This window comes from Acromyrmex echinatior, chromosome 3 (assembly GCF_024713525.1).
Source record: "Acromyrmex echinatior isolate Ae372 chromosome 3, ASM2471352v2, whole genome shotgun sequence".
NCBI lineage: Eukaryota > Metazoa > Arthropoda > Insecta > Hymenoptera > Formicidae > Acromyrmex > Acromyrmex echinatior.
In genome coordinates this window covers 22,591,082-22,612,882 of record NC_141854.1, presented here as the reverse complement: position 1 = coordinate 22,612,882, position 21,801 = coordinate 22,591,082, and the positions used below count along the sequence as shown (strand labels likewise).

The following is a 21,801-nucleotide window of genomic DNA, read 5'->3' as shown; positions in this document are numbered from 1 at the left end:
AAGATGCACTGAGAAAAAACCTTTTGGATCTATTAATTGAAATAGTTGACAACCAAAAATGACAGTAATTATAGTTATCATGACTAAAAAAATGGTGAAAATTACCATAAATAATTTACCGGCATAAATAATTAAAAAATTATTTAAATAACTATATATTATAGTTATCATTTTTTATGTAGTTTAAACTTTTTTTTTGTTATAATAACTATAATTATAGTCATTTTCGATTGCCAACTAAATATTGGTTGATAAAATTATACATATAGTTATTATTACTACTATAATAGTCATAGTCATAATTATAGTAATATGTAATTATAATTACAAATACCAAAAATTTTTCTCTTAGTACGGCATGGAAATTTTATGTAAAAGTTTTTCATACAAGCATGTAAAAAAAACACAAGATTCGAAGAGAACAAAAAATTGAATATTATGATGGCCCAATTTGATGTGGATTATTCATATACATCGTGATCCCGATTAATTGCATCCGGTCAAAATCGCGTGTTGACTGAAAGTGATTGTGTTGCGCGTAACACAACGACATAGGCGATTTTAATCGGCCGATCTGAAAGCGATTCGTTCCGAGGGTAATCGCGCTTCCTGGAATTCATTACAGAGGAGATTAACTCGGGTGATTGCCCATTAACGCAAAACTCGCGGTTCTTTTAATAGTTGCTTTTTTTCGATATGCTTTCGAAAATAATAGATTCAGATAATTCTAAAACTAATATACTAAAACTAAAACGTTGGAATTTACCTACGACCGAGGGTGTCAATGTCATTTAACAATAAGAATCTCGTAAACATAGCAATCTCGTAGTTCAAACGTCATACAGTGAAAACTACAGGCCAATATTTAGATATATAAAAATGTGATGTCAGATCACTTAAAGCAATGACGTACAAACTTTTTATATCTTCAATCCCTTTTATATCTTCAATCCCTTTTCTTAGAAATTTAACGTGATCTATTAATCTTTTAATTATAAATAAAGGATTTTATGATCATAATTTTTTAAATTTATTTTTAAAAATCATTTCGTATTTACATATTTAGAAAAAGTATCACAATCCCCAATAATTTTTACCCGATCCTTCATCAAGAAGACGCGACCCAGTTTGCACTCTGACTTAATACGTTTAAAAAATCAATAATGTCAAAAAAATTACGCCTCGATTGTTAGTTTATCTCATACAAAATCATTTTTCAATAATATTCAACAGTAAAAATAATGTTCAACAACGACTTATTCGACAATATTAAGTTACAATCCTGCCTATAACATAAGAGCTGTGGAGAAAAACAGAGTAATTAACTTCAGAGATAGTTTTAAATGTCTCATCTAATTTGGATGCAATTAATATACAGTCATTTGTCTGCAGACACAATGGATAAACGTAATTAGCTATCAAACGTTATTAATAACGTTATTAGGTATCAAAATTAATGGTATATCCTAACTAATCTCTCGGTAAGATACGCGCTATTGCGACGAAAACCACAGAAGCGGTGCAATACGATATAATTAACGATGGTGTACTTACTGGCATTTACGTTTCTTACGTAGATCTATATCGGATAATTCGCTCCATCAAGCAAAGAGATCTCAGAGAGATGGTGACACATGCATTTGTACATCTAACATTACTGACTATGAGTATAAAAATCCTCCTAAACTAAATCGATAAGAAATTTTGGCCTTTGCCCTCTCGGGCATTAAAATTAATTAGAAATCGAGATGTACTCAAAGTTCATTAATATCCGTTCGCGTGTTATTATTATCTGTAAATTTTAATGCACAACTTGGAAGTGTTGTAAGACAATTATTCGTTCAAATTTATTTTATATCGTAGCGTTTATTGTCGCATTAAGGCAACGCCTGGATCATCTGGTCATCTTTCGACTGGATATTAAGTCTACCTCGTCGACTTAATGGTGCCGTTAAGAACGCTTTACGAATATTCGCGTTTTCGCTCCTCCCTTATACATATATACGCCTCTTATACAACCGCACATAAATCGCGATTGTAATTTACGAGCGGGAATGGTATACGGAGATACGTTGGGTAATAAAAATATATTAACAAATCTCTTAACGTCGGACGACGACTCGATCTGTGCGAAACGTCTGTGAAAATTACGGATGCGTAGCTTTTACGTATTTACTAGCGTTTTCTCTTGGCTGCACTATCGCCCACTAGTGCAACACAAACAGTGTACAAACAGTGTCATGGCTGGTGGTAAGCGAACTCATTCGATGTACTGCGTTTCCGTGGCTACGGTGTAGTGCAAATTTTATGCACGAAGTGAGATTTTGCTACACCGCCTCAAAGGGACAGTGTGACATTTAAAATTTGAAAATGGAAGTCAAGCGGGAACAAGGTTTTAGCACAATAATGATGTAGGGTACACGATGATGTGCACCACTCTAGTGTTGCGCTTACACGCGATACTGATGCGGTGCGAGGCTGCACCCAGTGTATCCCAAGAGAAAACGCTATAAGAACGCTTGAGAACATTCCGATATAATTGCAGCACGTGCTATAACGCGTACTTTGGAGGCGTTATCGGCAATCTCACACGTTTGTTTTAACCCGGCAAAGGACGCTTGGATATAAGTAGCGGGGAAGCTTCTTGCAAATGGAAGAGGGAAGGGAGGTACTTAATATAAGATGTCTTTTTTAAGAGTACAAGTATAAAGCGGAAAATAGAGAGAGAAGAGTCTCTTTATACTTTATTCCCAATAATATTTACTCATGTGTATATATAAAAAACATTGCTGTTTAAAATAAAGGGGATAAAAATATGTATAAAAAAAATATACGGAGAAGAAAGAATAAAGGTAGGACTAATAATTGCGGCAATAAAGAAACATTATTTTCTTCATTATTAAAATTAATCTAATGATTAATCATTAATCACTAAAATTTATCTAATCATTATAACAATAATGCAACCTGATATGCAATAAAGAGAAGATTTAGTGATTATGAACTACACAAACAATACAGATTCTAAACTAAATTCTTTTTTTTCTGTCTCTTACAACGCACATAGCTACATTTTGTACTGAGAAAAACTGTTATTAACATTTCTGATCACCCTTCTCTTTTAATATTCAGAGTTAGAGCATTTATATATTTTTCGAAACAAACTACGAGAGAAATCAAACATCTTTCTTTTTTCTCGAAAATCAGCGATCCCGATTCCAAATACATCATATGAGGATGCGACATTTGGTGGACACTGCTGGAGGCGACGACGGCGGCGTCACCGCGTGCCGCAACGGAAACGCCGCCGCATCCGTCGGTCTCGCGCGCACGGACGTGCCTTGAGAACGGGGAGCTGAATGGGGGATGCGTTTCTACGTACGAGAAATCGCGCGCGCCCTGCGCGGAGGGGATGGTGTGGCCTGGTTTCATTGAACCTGCCTGCACCGCGTACAACACCTCCATGCCGTACGGTGGCCCCCGCAACCCCGCAACAACCCCGTGCACCCACGATCCCACTCGCAAACGTTCGCAGTGCGGAGCGGTGCGCTCGCGACGTCGGGGGTTGGCGGTCGGCGGGGAACAGGGGGTGTGACTGGGCCGGGTGAGTTGAAGCTATGCATAGCCCGCGACGGGCTATATATAGGTCGCCGTTTCTATAAATAGAACCTCGGTCGTCCCCACCAACGCCACCGCCGCCGCGGAGCCCCGCATGAGCTGCGGCGGCGGCGGCGGCGGCGGCGGCGGCGACGGGGGTAGCGGCGACGGGGGTAGCGGCCATGAGGGGCGGTCGGTGTACCATTCCGGTGTATAAAAGTTTATAGCTAAATATACAACCACTCCCACCCATACCCTCGTGATCCAGCCGTTTCTGTTGCGGATCCACGTACTGTGCTACTGAAAATATATTCTTTACCCTCGACGACTTTGCCAGGATAGCCAGTGGCTGTTCACTGTGCCAATGTTTTTGGATTCTTAGTTTGCAAATTCAGATTCATTGATCCTGGGATGATATACATTTATTTTAACATCACACTTAGGTTTTTACTTAATTTTTTTTAAATGCACACTCCTAGATTACAACACAAAAGTGTCATATAATATACGATCTCGGAAATTCAAATAGACAAGTGTCTAAAAATCTCACTTCTAGTCATACTGTAAAAATATACATTTTTTAATAAAGGAATGCCCCGGCACCTATGTCCTTTCTCGAAAAACTCAGTGATCCATGTTGGGATATGCCATATTATCCGCTTAATTTCCATTAGTTTGTTGCGAAAGTGAGATTTAGATCTGACGTGTTAGATAATGCTCTTAAGAAAGTTTTTATAAGGAATTTCTAGACTTTCGCGTGGGGCGCGGGCTGTAATCATACGATGCCGCTGTTCCTGGGTAGGATGCGATTCGAGCTACGTCAGCCGTGAGATCAGGTTTTTGCAGCGTCCGAGTTTCGTGAAAGCGGTTTGCGCGATATACCGCGCTTCCGTTCTTGCGACCACGGACAGTTTCGCATGAGCTCATTTATGCAGGGACCGGCTAAGTGGAAATAATTCCCTCTCTACGATGTGAGATTTATGTACCGCTTGAGGACTCTTACGTCGATACATTGTCTCCATAGCGAAAATTACTCCCCGCTTCCTTCATATTTCTATTGAACGCCATTTCTATTTTCTTTGAGTTTGTCGGAAACGTCAGCCATGTCAGTATTAAGGCGAGTGGTTGCACGGTACAATATGTTTTTGTCTGTTGCAACTTCGGAAAGCTTCTTTTAGTCGTATCTATTATTAAATTATATTCCGCCAAAGTCCATCTATAGAAACTACCCATCCATAGAAACTTTAATAAACTCTTATACATTTATTATATTAGGTGTTGGAATTAATTCGTAGCGTTTTTTAATGAAAGAATGTTATTTATTTCACATGAGCATTAAAAAATACATTAATGAAAGTACTTCCCATCACTTGTAAAACGCTACGAATTAATTCCAACACCTAATACTTTGGTTTTTTTTTTCGATGATTTCTTTGGAAAAAAATATTTAGCTTGGTACAATTTTAACTTACTTTTAACTTTTCATTCAAAATATCGTATATCAAATTTAACGTATTCTATTTGAATTGAATCCAATAGAACGCACACATTGAAAGCACACTGCATCGTTGACGTTAATATTAACGATAATTTTCAGTCATTCGTTTAGCAAACGAGTAGACATGATGTAGGTGTGATGTAGGACGTTCTCTTGTTTACATTTATGAACATATGAGAATATAGACTCGCGTGATTGCCTCGCCCTTTTCGTGAGTCACGTCGAATGTCAAAGAAAGGCCTGATATATTAATTAGCCGTAAAAATGTATCGCGTAAAAATGTAAAATATAATATATATAATATATATTTAAAAAAAAAAGAAAAAAAAAGATAGATATTAATTATTTCTCTCTAATCTTTGCATTAACGTTTTATTTAGGTATTTTCTTATGTATGTTTAGGCGTACCCTCTAAATAAAGGATAAAATTGCATTATTTAACAGCTATTTTGAAAAAAAGTTAGTTTAGTCTATTGCAATTGCTTATGGCAAAGAAATTATATTACAATTCTATTTACATTACTAAAACTTTCATTTAAATCTTTATCTATATTTTAATTAGATAATATCATATAACTTATATCACAACGCGAGATTCTATCCCCACCCTGTACAGTTCTAGTAATATCACGCACGCTGCTTTCCCTATTTAATTCGTTATGCAAATGAACCCATCGTGCTAAAACTATTCCCTATTTTGATATTTCCGTTTATGTGTAACGCAAATAATACATGAGGTTGATCCTAATTGAAACTAACAGGGAGCACTGTTCTCTATCACGCTAGTATGTCTAAATAAATTAAACGGCGGTACAGAGCTGGACCAAATATAAATATAGTATAACGTGACATAATGATAAAACGTAATTTAAATATAACTCATATTGTTATGGAAGAAGTAAGGTAAAATAGAAATATATTCACTGACTATTTATAAATAATTTATAAATAATGAAATAATATAAAAGATAAAACATTTATATTGTCTCAATTGTCTTTAATTGTATCATCGGACCATTTATATTATTAATTTCCATTACGTAAGCTAAATGATCTCCCTCAAAAATATTTTAATCTCAATTACAGTTTTAAAATTATCTTAGTTAACCAAGAATTTATTTGTACAGTTATTTTGGAATTTTACTTGTCTGATACATAGAATGTGCTCTCTCTCGTTATGGGGAAAGTGTCAGGTATATTTAGCGGTAAATCATGGACCTCTGGCATTCCTCTCCCTTCTTTTAAATAACTACAGAGAGTTTATAGGATGGGACCAAGATAGTCACCCCAAAATATCCACGTTTAGAAATAAATATCAAGTATGTTTTGTGACTTAAAAACATCCAGTAAACAAATACTAACCATTTATTGAGACAACTAGTGCGTGGAACCTTTATTCTTGGATTAATATGTGACGGGAAAATCAAAGAAAAAGAAATAGAAAAAGAAGGACAAATAATGACGCTATTAAAGAAAAAGAAAATAAAATAACAGATTACCAGCGCAATTCGCGTAGAGGAAAAGTTTTAATCAGCAATCAACCAAAATCTTCTCCAACTCAAACGAGACAACGATAGCGATATCCTAACATTTAATGTATTGATCAACCGAGAAGCAATAAATAGAGGCAGAGCGAGGGGTGTCGTGAGCCTGATTAAACTTCATTCTCCGCTAATGGTTTATAAATAGGCATCTTTTTTTTTCTTTGCCTTCCATGCGGTCACGACGGACGGGAGAAGTGCTCCTGGAACGAGCGTCCTTCCATTCCGCTGTCCTGCCTCTTCGCCTACACCTCGCCTGCCGACCTCGTCGACATTTTCCGATATTTCCTCGCCGATTTTTCTAACGCGCGGCGCCGGCATCGGCGACGTGTTTTCGCAGGAAATTGCGTATCAACACTTTTAATGGCGGTTGTTATTTGATGCTCTTGAATACGGAGATTTTAAATGATCGATGGTAAAAGCGATGATGATGATGATGATGATGATGATGATGATGATGATGATCCGATATACATTTAAATTAAAGCGATCGAAATAAGTGCACGCACTTTCTATGGTCTTTAATTGTAGTTATCCAATTCCGTGAAAAAAAAAAATTTATTATGGATACCGTGTGATCGACATTTTACAAATATTTCCTTTCAGGAAAGGATCACAAAAGGATTATTTTTTATTTTCTACCATGCAAACTGCTAGCAAAATGGCATCACCATATATGAAACTGAGATTAACTGAATAAAATGCAAATATGCAAATGCCATATAATTGCATCAAGCATCATGCGAAACAAGCTTCAAACATTGTCCATCTCTCCACCAAAAATATCTATTGTTCTCTTATGAAAACCATAAAATTCATACATACAGCGATTATTATATTTCAAAATATAGAGATATTATTTTAAATACTATTATGAAAATATCAACAATTCAATAAATACAATACTTTAAATTCAAAGAATGTCAACATGTCGTGTTAAATAAAGTAAAATTCTCTCTTTCTCTTCTTCCTTCCAGAAATAGTTTATTTACTATTTGAAATCGATCTATTTAATTAAATTAATTATTAAATTCAATCATTTATTATTCACAAAAATTAATATCATTCGTCAGCATTTCTACAATGAACTATGAACTTTGAAATGTCACGGAGTAGTGCACACGTGCACATAGAGATTCTTCTTTTCTGTCCCGCACGCGGGCCCCGCAAATAGCCATACGTAGGGGCGTAGGTCGGATCGATCGCGGGGTAAAAGTGAAAGGATGCCCCAAGGGGGTGACCGAGAGGACTATGAAATCGTTCATCAAGTCGGTCAATTTAAGAGAGAAAAAGAGAGAAACAAAGAAACAGAGAGAGAGAGAGAATCAAGGATTGTTGGTTGGAAAAGAAATGGCGTGCCCAACAAAATCGAGTCCCGGAAGACCGATCCGTATCATGTTGAAGATGAAACAGACATTTCATTCCCTAGATATGTAACCGAGATACATATATCTCTTCTAACCAAGTGGAGCCAAGAGACAATTTTACTTTCCTATATATCCAATTATCATTTGTCTAGAAAATACCTAATATAATCTCTTTTTTTATTTAATCAATAAACGTCTAATTGTATCTCTGTTTTCTACATTTTTCGGGAAATATAGCTGCATAAAAATATCCGATATATACTATAATTAAATCTACACTCTAAAAAGAACGAATAGATTTAAAGATAAAATCTTAAAAAAATACGGAACAAATATAATTATTTAAAGAATTATATATTTTTCAATTCAAAAAGAAATGTATGACATACTAATTGTCATATATACTAATTATAAGTAATAAAAGACCTAAAAAAATAGGGAAGTTCTCATCATGTTTGTGGTGACGTATTAATTTACATATACACACTTTACATGTCCATCTCATATATTGTATAACTAAATGTGTTCAAATAAAAAAGTCATATAGTTACGTCAATGTGACTCTCCAAAGGACAAAATACAATTTTGTTATAGCAACTTTTTTTATCTTTTTATTTTTATATCTCTTGCTAACATATATTAAACTTTATTACATAACAAAAAGTATAAAATTAAGATAATTATTAATATTACTATACTCTTGTCAGTCAAATCCTAGTTAAATTGGCGACTAATAGTTATTTCTATAAAAATTCTATCGAACATTATTTATAAGATCATGAAAAGCATATTCCATGTAAAGAGGATTGGTACGTAAAGGATGAAGGCAAAATTTTGGATTTTCTCGCGAGAGATCACGTGCGGTTCGTACCTTCGCGACAATCTAGTGGATCTCGGCGAAGGATGACGGCTTATATCTCGACTGCGTCATTTCAGTGGATTCGATTTCGTCGGTAAATCCAACCAGATGATATCGAGACACAAGGGAAATGGATGAAAATGTTATGTCAAACTAGGGGGAAAAACGTCGCCCCGACAGTCAAACAAATTCTCGACCTAAACATCGTCATCATGTATTTATTTCATGTATGTATGTATGTATATAGGTCAATATGTCAGTGTCACAAAGGACATTTAGAGCACGTTTTTAATAGGAGACAAATGAAAGAGAGAGAAAAAAGGATATAATTATCATATATATTTAACAAAATTGAATTCAATCCCATGCGTCATATCTTCAATACAATATTTTCAATACAATATCATATGTTTCAATACAATATTTTACAAATATGTTTTTTCTGTAATCATTAATTAAAACAAATTGACAAATTGACATTTATGAAATTTAAAAATAAAATTTAATTAAATTTAATATTAAAAAAAATGTTATTTAAAAGAATTACTCCTCTTCAAACATGTAAGTCAATCAGATAGATTCGAATGATTAAATTAATAAATATATAGTTAAATATAATATAACTTTACATACAGCAATCTAAATGTATATTGAAGTTAATAGATATATAGTTACGTGTATTAAAAAAAATATATATATATACATGCATGTATGACTAATTCATTCCATATATAATTAATGTAATTACGCGATGATATTAAAATTTTTTCTAAAATTTTATTTTATTCTGAAACATTTTTTTTTATAATAAAATTAATATTTTTTGACAATAAAATTAATATTTCATTTAAAATGTATATATTTTGCACGCTGCTGAAATGATACTTCACCTTGATAAGCTTTCAAAAGAGCTATGCGGTTATCACTTTCCAATCGGAATGATTGCGACCTACCATTGTATACCACACAACCGGGTCAGCTCTGTGATTTTTGACATATAGATGGATATAATCCGTTTAGCCATTTGGTCGATATGAGAGAGAGACACACATTATAGTTTCCTAGCATAAAATGTAAAGATTCAAAATGGTAACTTGGATCGTTCCGAAAATATTTGTCATATTTCTTATGATTTATATATTAAAATTTAATTAAGGGAAATGCCATCATATTATTTCACGGAAAAAAAAATTATATCATGTGCGTTATATTACGATCCTATCTAAATTATGTTTATGTTGGAATTCATTTTATAAAAGAAGCTTACTAAAAGAGAGACAGAAACATTTCTGAATCAATAAATTTGTTTGTAATTTTCGTAAACATGAAAATTAAACATGTAGATCATGTAATTTCAATTTATTGGTTTTCTTTTAATCATAATTTAGTTCAAAGAAGAATCATGCGTGCAACATTGCATCACTCTAATAAATTTTAATAATAAAAACATGAAAGCAAATGATATAATAAAAAAATGAAAAGATGTTGGTAATTTTTAAAAGCATAAGGTTAAGAATTTTTATTATTGTAACAAACAAATAAATTCAAAAGCTGTCATATTTTCATATAATGTGGAAACGAACAACTTAACCCCAATTATAATTTTCTTTATATATCAAAATGTAAATAAAATGAATTAGTATTTTCTCTCAAGAATAATAATATTAGCGAATTAAAAATTCATTATTCGCAAATGGCGTTCACAGGGAAGTTTTATTAAATTATTTCCTTTAATGAGACGGACGCATAGCTATGATGGTGCAAAAGTTTCCCGGTGCGAATCTTATTGGACAGATCCTAAGACAAATCACACAGCCATTATCAAAGGCGATAGTAAAACGTGTGAAGAAACGGCCGCTTATAAGAAAATATGTACTGATGCAACTGGGACATTTTTATTATTTGTGCGAAAATTTAATAGAGTGGCGACAGATTTCAGTTATAACGAAAAAAAGACCCATTGACGACGATCGCACAATGGAAGTAGGAACGTCACTACTACTCGAGGTAAAGATAGCAATTATGATATTACTCGCATTGAAATGCTAATTTTTTTCGGTTGAATTTCACAAAATAAAATTCAAATTCATTCCCTCAGGCAATAATTTTTGGATTTTTGGGGGGCGTAGTTATATATGAGACACAAAAGGCTGCAGACAGAGCGTGTATCGCTGAGGAGCTGCAAATTCAGGAGTTCAATGACATAAAGGCGAAGAAAGATCGACTGATGCAGCAAGTCAAGGATCAAGTGATCTTAACAAAACGACTCAAAGAAATCATTGTAGAGTATTCGAGACAAGTCGGATGTACATTGCCGAGTGAGCCCGAGAAAAAAGGCGAATAGAATGCTCCATTTGATTTAAGGCAGACGCGAAGATTGCGAAAAGTCAGTCGCGAAAGAATTGTTAAAGGACATTTGTCGCGTCCTTAAAATATTGCATTTACGGCGGACAGGAAAGAAAAACTCTTTCTCTGTTCCCTGTCGTTGCAATTTCTTTCCACGGATAGAATTTTTGTCGCATTACGTTTTCAGTGAACCGCAAACGGACGAACGATCCTCATATGGAGCGCAGACCCTGCTAGCACACCAACGACAGTTCGAACTTTGTGCGAATATTCTTCCGTTTTCGCCTGTCTGTCGTTCCGGTTGACATTAGCATTCGTTAACATAATGAATGTTATTTCCCTGCGCGTTCTCGCTGCATGCCTGACTCACCGTGACGGATTTCACAGCGAGCGCTTGGATGAAATTTGACTTTCAGCATCAAAATCGACAAAGAAGGGAAAAATATCATTAGAAGCAGGCATTACGGAAAATGGGCGAATCACGTTGATTCGACAAGCAAAGAATAGATTATTGCATATCTAATTTCGTATTCACATCATAGAATATTGAATAATAATTTGGAGAGTTTACATAAATGATATTCTGAAAAATAGCAGAGATGTTGCACATTTCTATCCATGTAATAAAAATTTAATCGTAAAAATCGCAAAGATCGTGGTTAAATCATCACTGCAGGGAGCAAACCTCAGTGCAAACCAACTACAAATTCAGGAAGTCCAAACCGGAACTGGCAATGAAGTTTGCAATCTCTTACACAAATACATGCACGAGTAACGTTGTCTGTCTGTGTGTAATTAGTTCGTATAAGCACAAGATCGCTGGAGTTAAAACCGATTCGCGTGGAGGAATGTTTCCAGCAAGAGCCCGATTACAAATGTAGGTACTCTGCACTAGAGAAGCAGAACATTTTTACGATCTTCTTCCTTGGTTGTTTTTGAACTGAAAAGAAAAGATTTAGCGAAAAGGAAGAAAAAGTATATTTAAAATTTCGCTTGAAAACGCCGCTTGCAAGGCGAAGATTTATCTCATCCCTTCATATATGTCTTATACGATTCCAATTCAAAGAAAAAAAAAACATTTCTTTTAACACTCTAAATAATACATCTATATTTTAATATATTCATATCTTATTTGTATATACTTTATACGTCGCTTCAATATTTATATATCTCTCATTCGACATTTCGTGCTAAATCTAACGAACTTTTGTAAAATTTCTATGAAATATATACATATTTCTTTCTCTAAACAGAAGATATTATTGATTTATACTAACAGTTGATGGAAAAAGAGGATTATCCTGTATAATCTAAGTGTTATTCTATTTAAAGAAATCTTGAAAATGTTATACGGCGAAGAACGTGTCTGTTCTCGGTTTTCTTTTTGGAATTATATCATTTGAGAGACACACTGCCTTGGAACCGCTCCACATGGAATATTACAAGGAACAAGATAAACGTCATATGTACGCGAGAATCTTAGACACCTGCATGGAAGGAAACACCGATCGTATATCCGAGATCTCCAAGCATTTGAGAGTCTCTCGAGAGAACATTTCGAGTTCGGTTTGAGACAGACGTGAAATTCGATATTGATGCCTCCGTGACATCGCGATCGAGGAAACCCTTACGAGGGACTCGGTTCTTGCAAGATACACACCGATTCAAATCGGGTAACAAGAGAGCGACGATGCATCTTGTACTCTATTGGCGTACGATGAATAAAAATATTGACAGAATTCGAGAGATAAACTAGTGAGATCTTTCCGTAACTTCTGTATTTCCTGAGAGGTTAAATTTTCGAAATAACATGTTAGAATGAAATATGTAAAATAAAAAATGGTAATCACTCTCTATTTCATACTTCATTCCTGTATAATATTTATTTCTTTTTAAATTATAATTTATATTTCCGTTTAAAATTTTCTACTCGTATATCGTAATTAATTATAATATGTAATAATTAACATTGCGAAGAGAGATTTTCAATGAGAAAGTTAAAAATTATAGTTTTCTGAACTGTTCAATTAATCGCGAAAATTTCTTAAAGATTAATACTCAAGAATAATCTTGCTTACAACGCAATCTCGAATAATTTATTTGAGTCAAATAAATAATTCTGTCAGAATAAAAAGAATGAACAAGCTATCTTCTTATTCATGAGAAAAGAAATAATATCAGGGATAGCTATTACAACCGCGTGCGTGAATCACAGTCAGATATAAATCTTTGACGCTCATTTTGTAAGATGAAAACTTGGCGATAAGACAAATCATTTTGCTTTAGTTAATGAGACACTAATTTCCTACAAAATCATTCTTGTTATCTCTCTCATTGAAGAGAGAAGCATAGAAAATATTCTGAATTTAAAACTTAAGCGAATATTCACTCAATTGTCTCTTTCTTTATACATTAAAGTTCATTATTTTGTATATACAAATTATATATACTACATAAAATACATTAGTACTATATCGACAATTTTTCATTAATAAGACAGAAAAAATATATTATTATATATATTGAGGAACCTAAAAATTTAAATAAAGGTGCATTCTGTTTCACGCATGATGTGCACAATGCATCATTTATTCTTATTTTCGTGCGAAACGGAATGCATCCTTAAATACAAATCTAAAAATAATTTTGTTTAGCTCAACAAAATAATTCTGTAGGGTGTTCAAAATAGAGTAGCTAGAATGTTGAAATTTCTTGCAACAGTGTCATTAATGCTTAAGCGATATATATATATATAATTTTGATGGCCTAACAAAATTATTTTTAAATCTGTGTTTAGCTAAATTATTATTTTTTGAATACTTTAACAAAACTGTTCTATCTGTGTATGTAACTACATATTTATCTATAACCATTATTAAATAGAGACTTTATATCGTTTTTCAACATCAATTTCGTAATTTCATTCTGTTGAAATGAAAAAATTGTATAGACAAAAGCGTACAAAAATCAAAAATTACTATATATTGTCATACCACGTAATACAATATGTGATTGTTCTAAAGTACTGAATTATATTGCGAGTTATTTCCAGCGTCCTACTTCGACATTATAACATTCATCGATTTTCCCCATCAATTTACGTTCCAATGCAATTGATATCACTCAAAAACGCTCTACAAAAGACAAACTTTCAAAATTCATCGTTTTATATGCAATCAAAAAGCATCAAAGGTCATTTCAATTTACCACAATAAATTATAAATGCAATACTCGTACAGATAAATATCGAGAAATGCAACATTGAAGTAGAATACACGTTTTGCATAAAGTTGTTAAAAGTAATTTGCAGAGCTGCCTGATATATGAAGCAAATAAAAAATAAATAATAAAAGCTAGAAACAATCTTGCTGGAAAAACATTGAGTCTACCGTCTCCTCGAAACGGGAGAGGTAAATTAATATGAATATTAATCAGCTATCGTTAATTAAATTCTCAGGAAATAATAATACCTCTCTGCGGTTTATTTTGATCGTATTTGATCTTAAAGTGGTATATGTATATTATAAATATATTATATAAAATATTATATTTCCATACTCTCCAAAAAATTTCTCTTTTTAAAAAAAAATTAGTTTTATTCGAAACATACACACATACAACGGCTATTAATAGCCGATTGGTTTTCGTATTTTCACAACAAATTTTCGAACAAGATTGATCTCTTTTTTTCTGTGCAAGACATCTTGAATTAGGCCATAACCATTCGGGTCGATGAATTGATCTCTCTGACGTCATAACGAAATTTAATATTTACCACATATATAAAACTTAGAGATATATATAAACTTGTTTTAGCAAGAATAAATTTCTATATAGTATTTTTAATCACTCTTAGAAAAATATACCTAATAATAAAGAATAAAATGTACTTTAATAAAATATATTTTGTTCTATAATTCATTTTCAAACTTCTGATTCAAAGAACAATAGAAAATTGATATTTCAATTCTTATTATTGGATCATCTTTAATGTAATTTTTGAAAAAAATCAATTGTTCAAATTTAAATACTGACCGCTTACTATTTTATCAATATAATAAATATAGAACTTGTCTGTCGTATTTAATTGAATACTCGAATAAACGAATTACATTATTTGCAATATACAAACGTCTGTAATTTTATTTCATTTCGAAATATATGGTATTCTTGTACACCAATAACCTATATTGGCTCGCATTGGCTTTCTATTTTCCTACGATTTATTCTTTGGAGCCTTCAATCAAGATTGAGAATAGAAAATAAATTTTCATTTCTCTAATATTACTTAAATATCTGAAATGTTTAAAGCTGTACATTCTTTCCCAAGAAGTACAACATAATAAAATAATATTGAAGTACTGCTTTATAGTCACTCAATACGATCATAAATTAAAAAATGTTATATCCTTGACATAAAAAAACCTTCACCTTTGGAGTCACCTCCAAAATCGCAAATAGTCTTAAGTCTGCAGCACACGATGCATGTTTCCTTACTGGATTGCTTGCGTTTTAGTAATTTATTACAACTTCTGCGTTCTGTGTTTGCAATTCTAATAATTTACTAAAACGCAAGCAATCCAGGAGGAAGAAAGTATCGTGTGCCGTTGGTTTAGCCACTCTCATTTTCCATTTTACCTATATAATCAGGAAAAGCAATTTTTGGCCAAATATGTTACTCAAAAATGCATTGTTATTATATAAAACTTGTTAAATAATAAATTAAAAAATTAATTTTTTAAGTTATGCACTTACATTATTGTAGAACTGATTGAGTCGAATTTTTCGGTTACAATTGTCGCAATTTATGGAAAGGAAGACAGATATCGCGGTGACTAGCGACAATCAGCGATTACTTTAACCTCTGACCTTCCTTGTACGAGTCTACGGTCGGGTGAACAAACGGCAAGATTTATGTGCGGCGAAAACCATCGAGTGCAAAACCGACCCTTTGATCGTAGTATTGCCCTTGGACTAAGCAGTAAGGTATTTGAGCTACAAAAACGTTGTGTTAGTATCTAATTTGTAATGCCACACAACTCGTTTGAATATTAAAGTTTATTGTTCCTTTTTTAATCTAATATTAGTCGTATATATAATCATATAATCACGATCTGCGTGAAGAAATTTTAAAATAATTTAAAATAATTATCGATTCTTAGAAAATTGGGTCACAACAGTTTACCACGCATTAGCGACAAAAATAAAAGAAAATAAAAATGATCTTGTTATCAAAATATTAATAGCCGTTTTGTTATAAACATCTACAATATATATAAAGACTTTTATGATGTAAAAAATCTTTAATCAATTTTGTGATATATATGTAAGTAGCAAAATCTTAAATAAATGTTTATATATATATATATATATATATATATATATGTATATCAGATTATAAGATAATAATAAGAGATAAACTAATTGAATTTACGTGTTAAAGAATTTTAATTAATTTTACCTTTATTTAAATCTACTTAAGCACTTCAATTTTTTTATAAAGTTAACGAATGAGATAAGAAGAAAAGATCCTGAAGAAAGGTGCAAAAGATCGTTCCGTAAAAGAAAAGAGAATTAAAAACAAAGCATTATGCAGCCATTTATTTATCTGCCAAGGAAAAATTGTCTTTAGAATAATATAATATATCTATATAATTTTAATATATTATTTTATTGTATTATAAAATTGTATTATAAAATTGATGTATTATGCATCATAATTTTAAATAAATTAACATGCATTGCTGCAATTAAAATATGACATCAGCTTGCACGGTCAAAAGTGACTGTATTAGAAGAAATTCACACATTCACTATTCCTTTCAACACATCACACGTAACATGCACCACACTCGATTTTGTATTTTATTTGCGTATCATGATAAATGCGTTTAACGTCAGCATGAAGTGAGAATGGAAGCCGCATTTAGCGCTAAATTTGGAATACAGATGAAAGAGGACTGAGGCGGAAATGGAAGTATGAGAATGAGAAAGAGTAGCTATTTGCTCGCCGAATAATTCGTTCAACTTGTGACATAATGGACGTCCCTGGATAAAAGAACACGGACGGACATAACGCGAATGACTGAAAAAATTTGCGGACATTGACTTTTACATCTTACATCTGACGTTGAAACAGTCGTAACTTCAAATTCTACCGAAACGTTAACAACCAATATGTAAGATTACATCGCTCTTCATTCACAAAATTCGGCTATTAGGCCTTATAAAATGTGACATGTGGCATTAAAACGAGGGAAAGGAAAGTTTTTTCCTCTGCTGAAGTAAAACACTTTCCTACATATCACACGAATTTATGCGCGAATTAGACATTGACAAAAAAACATGAGTCACGTTTTTTACAGCTAATAAAATAGTTAATATAATTATATTTTGAAAAATAAATAATTTTGTTACATCATAAATTTTAAATCACACACTGATCAATCAACATTACACTTTAAGTAATCAAATGTAGATAAATAATTTTATTTGCGTCCAAAAATTTGTTCTCGCTATTTCCAAGTGAATTATAAAACTATAAACGTCAATCCGCTTTGAGTTTGAAGAACATCGTCCAATGCCGAAATAATGAAGACAATGACTCCAGACACGACGAATGAACAGGAGAAAGATATTAGCAGAAAGATATTATCTCCGTTCAAATTCTCATTATTTTTTGATGTAAAAAAGAATTTCGATATGGCATTACGTCAATGAAAATATAATTCTTATCGAATGCTCACATTATGAGCAGTGAAAGACAGACGACGGTACCGTTCCACTCGTTACAATTTTTCGCTTTTATAAAAAAATGTTTGATGTTTGACAAACATCTTTGAAATACATGGCTATCACATCTATCTGTATATTCTATTCCACAGATTATTAATACTTTTTTAATTGCTGCGTGCACATAATTAAATTTTTTTTAATGATATTATTTCTGATTCAGCTCGCACTTAATTAATCAGCTAACTGACGGTTATATACATTCTAGATATGGTAATCTATAAGACTTGCTTGCTGCACTCGATTTCTTTGACGTTATGAACATTGAATTGTTATGAATTACTGCTATGATTGGAGACTGCTGAGAATATAGCCGAAACGTACAGTTTTGTATATTATGTAATAGATACAATCGAAATATATGTGTATATGATAATCGCACCAATTATCGCGTATTAAGACTCTTAATTGCCCATTTTTTACTCTATTTTTTATTTGTTTTAATATTTCAAGAGCCCAATTTGAATTATTCGGTTTTGATTAAATTTATTATTTAAAAGGATATAAAGAAAAATCTTTCGTTCGTCTTCTAATAATTTGAAGAAACTTTCTAATATATTTTACGCCTCTTAAGAAGAATAAATTATTATTCATAATTAATTATATTATTCCAATAATAAACGGCTTTCTTCCACTTTCTTTTAATTACGTCATCGATTATTACCAAGTCTCTGAAAGGGCACGTGTAGGAAGTATGTGACGCAACTCAAAATAAACTAGTTCATAAACTTTTTTCTTCCCACCTTTCATTAACGGCACGGTTCAAAAACGTATGATAATATAATTGCTTGAGATTGCGGATATTTCGATCCTATTTCATTAATAAATATCAATCGCGTCGCTTCAACAAAAATTATCGCTGTAATCGACGTATTCACGCATACAAAGTGATACCTGTAAATGTCGAAACTCGTGCGCCAGATTGCAATAGAATTGTCCATGCATAATTCACGAAAATTAATTTATCGCTCGCGTCGACTGCGCCAATGATTTTGCAACCACATTATCACTCTTCTCTTTACCATCTCACCCCACCGAGTTTCTCACCACATTTCCTTCGTCACAGATGCAATTTAATTTCATTAGTAGTGGGCGTTTCTAACGTAACCATTTTGCTCGCTTAAAGACTACTGTTTACACATCGTACTATTTTTAGATGATGTATTATAAGATTGGCTCAAACCCACATTCTATACAATTCCGTAATATTACTAGATATAGAGAAAATACAAAGCCAGATTAGAGAGAGAGAGAGAGAGAGAGAGAGAGAGAGAGAGAGAAAGGCAATTATTTAAATAAGAGATGTAAAATATAAAAGGCAAATAGAAAATAGTAGTTATATGAAAACGAATCGCAAATTCAAATAATTGATGTTCAATCGCGTTTTGATGCATTGATTTAACTGTCAAAGACACGTATTTATTTTTCAATATTTATTTTGCATCACAATGGAGAAACATTACGTCGAAGATTGCAGAGATAAAATTAATCGCAAAAAAAATATATAATTATAAAGAATAGAAAATAGGAAATAAAAGTCCATAACAGTCGAAGCTGGATCTTAAATAATTCAATGTGAATTTATATATATTGTATATGTATGTTAAAGATCCAGTTTCGACTGTTATGAGTCTTTATTTCCTATTTTTTATTCTTTATAATTATATACTTTTTTGCAATTAATTTTATCTATCTCTGCAATCTTTGACGTAACGTTTCTCCATTGTGACGTAAAACAAATATTGAAAAATAAATACGTGCCTTTGTCCTTTATTTCTCATTTCCTATTGATAGTTTTTTCACATGTATGGTCCAGTATGATTCTTATTATTCTTATTATTATAAAGAATAGTTGAAAACAATATTTCTTCTCCCCAAAAAAAACATTAAAAAACATCTTTGTCTAAAACATGTCTAAAACATCTTTTAAACGTTTAGAAATATTACTATACATAAACACGTTTATCATCCAGAGATCTGTATTATACTTGAAATAATATAATTTCGTTACAGTAAATATCATATAATGATTAGAAAAAAATCAGTTATTTATTGTTCTTCTGTTTGTATTATTCTTCATGTTCTGTTAATTACCCAATAATTTGAAAAAACATTTAAGAAATACCTATTGATTTTTATATATCTTCAATCGACAAATACTCCTCTTTCCTGCATTACATATAGTACAACATAATGTTACTCTAGATAAATCGAATGATTTTCAGATTCGTTTTCAGGTCCCGAAGCGAACTCTCGAGAAAATGCCGGAAATTTAAGTCCCATCCTATTATAGGTAGCTTCCGATATCTCGCAGATACCACCTACTGTTATTGTAGATATCTATTGCTATTATTATTGACAGTGGTATCAAAGAAAGGTCTCTATACTTTTTTACTGAAAGAACTTTGATGAGTTTTTCTCTTTTTTCTCTTTTGAAAAAATACATCTATTATTAAAATATATCTATCCACGAAACATTGGATCTATTATTAAAATATATCTGTGAACAACAATTAAAAATTTAAAATATTAATCAAACGATATATATTTTAATCATCTTCATTAAACATTTTAAACATCTTAAAACTGTCGCATTTGCAACCATTATTTCGCATCGTAAATATTATGTTAATTAAATTTTCAGCTATGAATATGATATATCATGATTAAAGTCCCACCTACTACTCCAGATGATAGTGTACGTGAAAATTATTATAGAGATCTGCAGAGCAGTTAAATGACGAAATTACACTCTGTCGCTAGAACTCGCCAACATCTGTTCCGAATTTCCATTCTCTCGCCTGGCACGACGTACTTCGACCTCCGAAATCTCTCGTATAGCACTGCTCGATTGTCGAGTCTCGCGTGGAGAAGTTCGCACGAATAATGTATCCAGTCAGTCGAATCTCTCCCGGATTAGCTGTGTGTCCTCTTGTAGAGCGTTTTCACGGTAACGATAACGATTACCGCGATCTCATTGCGGTAACGTTTCTTCCGCACGTACGTAGAATACGTACGTGGAATACTCCGCGATATCACTGTCTCTTGTAATGCTCGAATGTAGCGCACATGCAATCATTTTCATCACTCCACTGACACTTCGATGCATTTGTCTTCTCGCTTTGTCCCTTTATGACGATCGTTAGTTGAGGAACGAAATTATTTTCCACATTGTCGCACGTTCTATAACGCGATCACGAAAAGTGCTTTAGTTCGCTTTATGATCGCACAAAATGAGGCACGCAATGATCGGTAATTTTATTTTTTATTACACAAGTAATACTATATTCCATTGTAAAGCTTCACTCTCGCATTCTTTGGATCAATTCGCTAGGTCTGATCAATACAATCAGGATGAAATAAATACCAATATCATTTCAGCTCCCATTTGAATCGCGTTACCGTTTTAAATATAACTCGTAAATTACATGTAATATAATATGATGATGCAATGGATAAAAAATTTTTTACATATCGATATTTAGCCTCATTTCTTTTCATCCTATTGAACACACTTAATAGATTATTAAGAACACACTATTAGATTATTTAATAATGTATAACTATACAGGATATATTCAATAAAATATTTTCAATAAGATAAGACTTTTGGGTAACTATCGCCATCCGCGTGATCGCAATCCTCTTAAACTTAAACTTGAGTGTTAAATGGAACGTTAAATAAATAAACGTTTGTTTGCATGTACGTCGTTTTCAATCGTGCGGTCCCTTTCTCAATACTGGTCGTACAGTTCATTTGTTTGATTCCTCGTCGTTTCCATCATCCATCCTATCCACGCG

General features: G+C 32.5%; 2 protein-coding genes across 3 annotated transcripts in view; one reads left to right on the top strand and one right to left on the bottom strand.

Annotated features, from left to right (window-relative positions):
* Positions 1-21,801, bottom strand: part of Task6 (TWIK-related acid-sensitive K[+] channel 6) — a 90,715-nt gene that overhangs the window by 41,412 nt on the left and 27,502 nt on the right. The window lies entirely within an intron of this gene.
* LOC105143374 (optic atrophy 3 protein homolog) lies at positions 10,618-11,206 on the top strand. Its single transcript, XM_011051677.1, has 2 exons — positions 10,618-10,869; positions 10,961-11,206. The coding sequence occupies exons 1-2, from the start codon at positions 10,618-10,620 to the stop codon at positions 11,204-11,206; spliced, it is 498 nt and encodes a 165-aa protein (XP_011049979.1).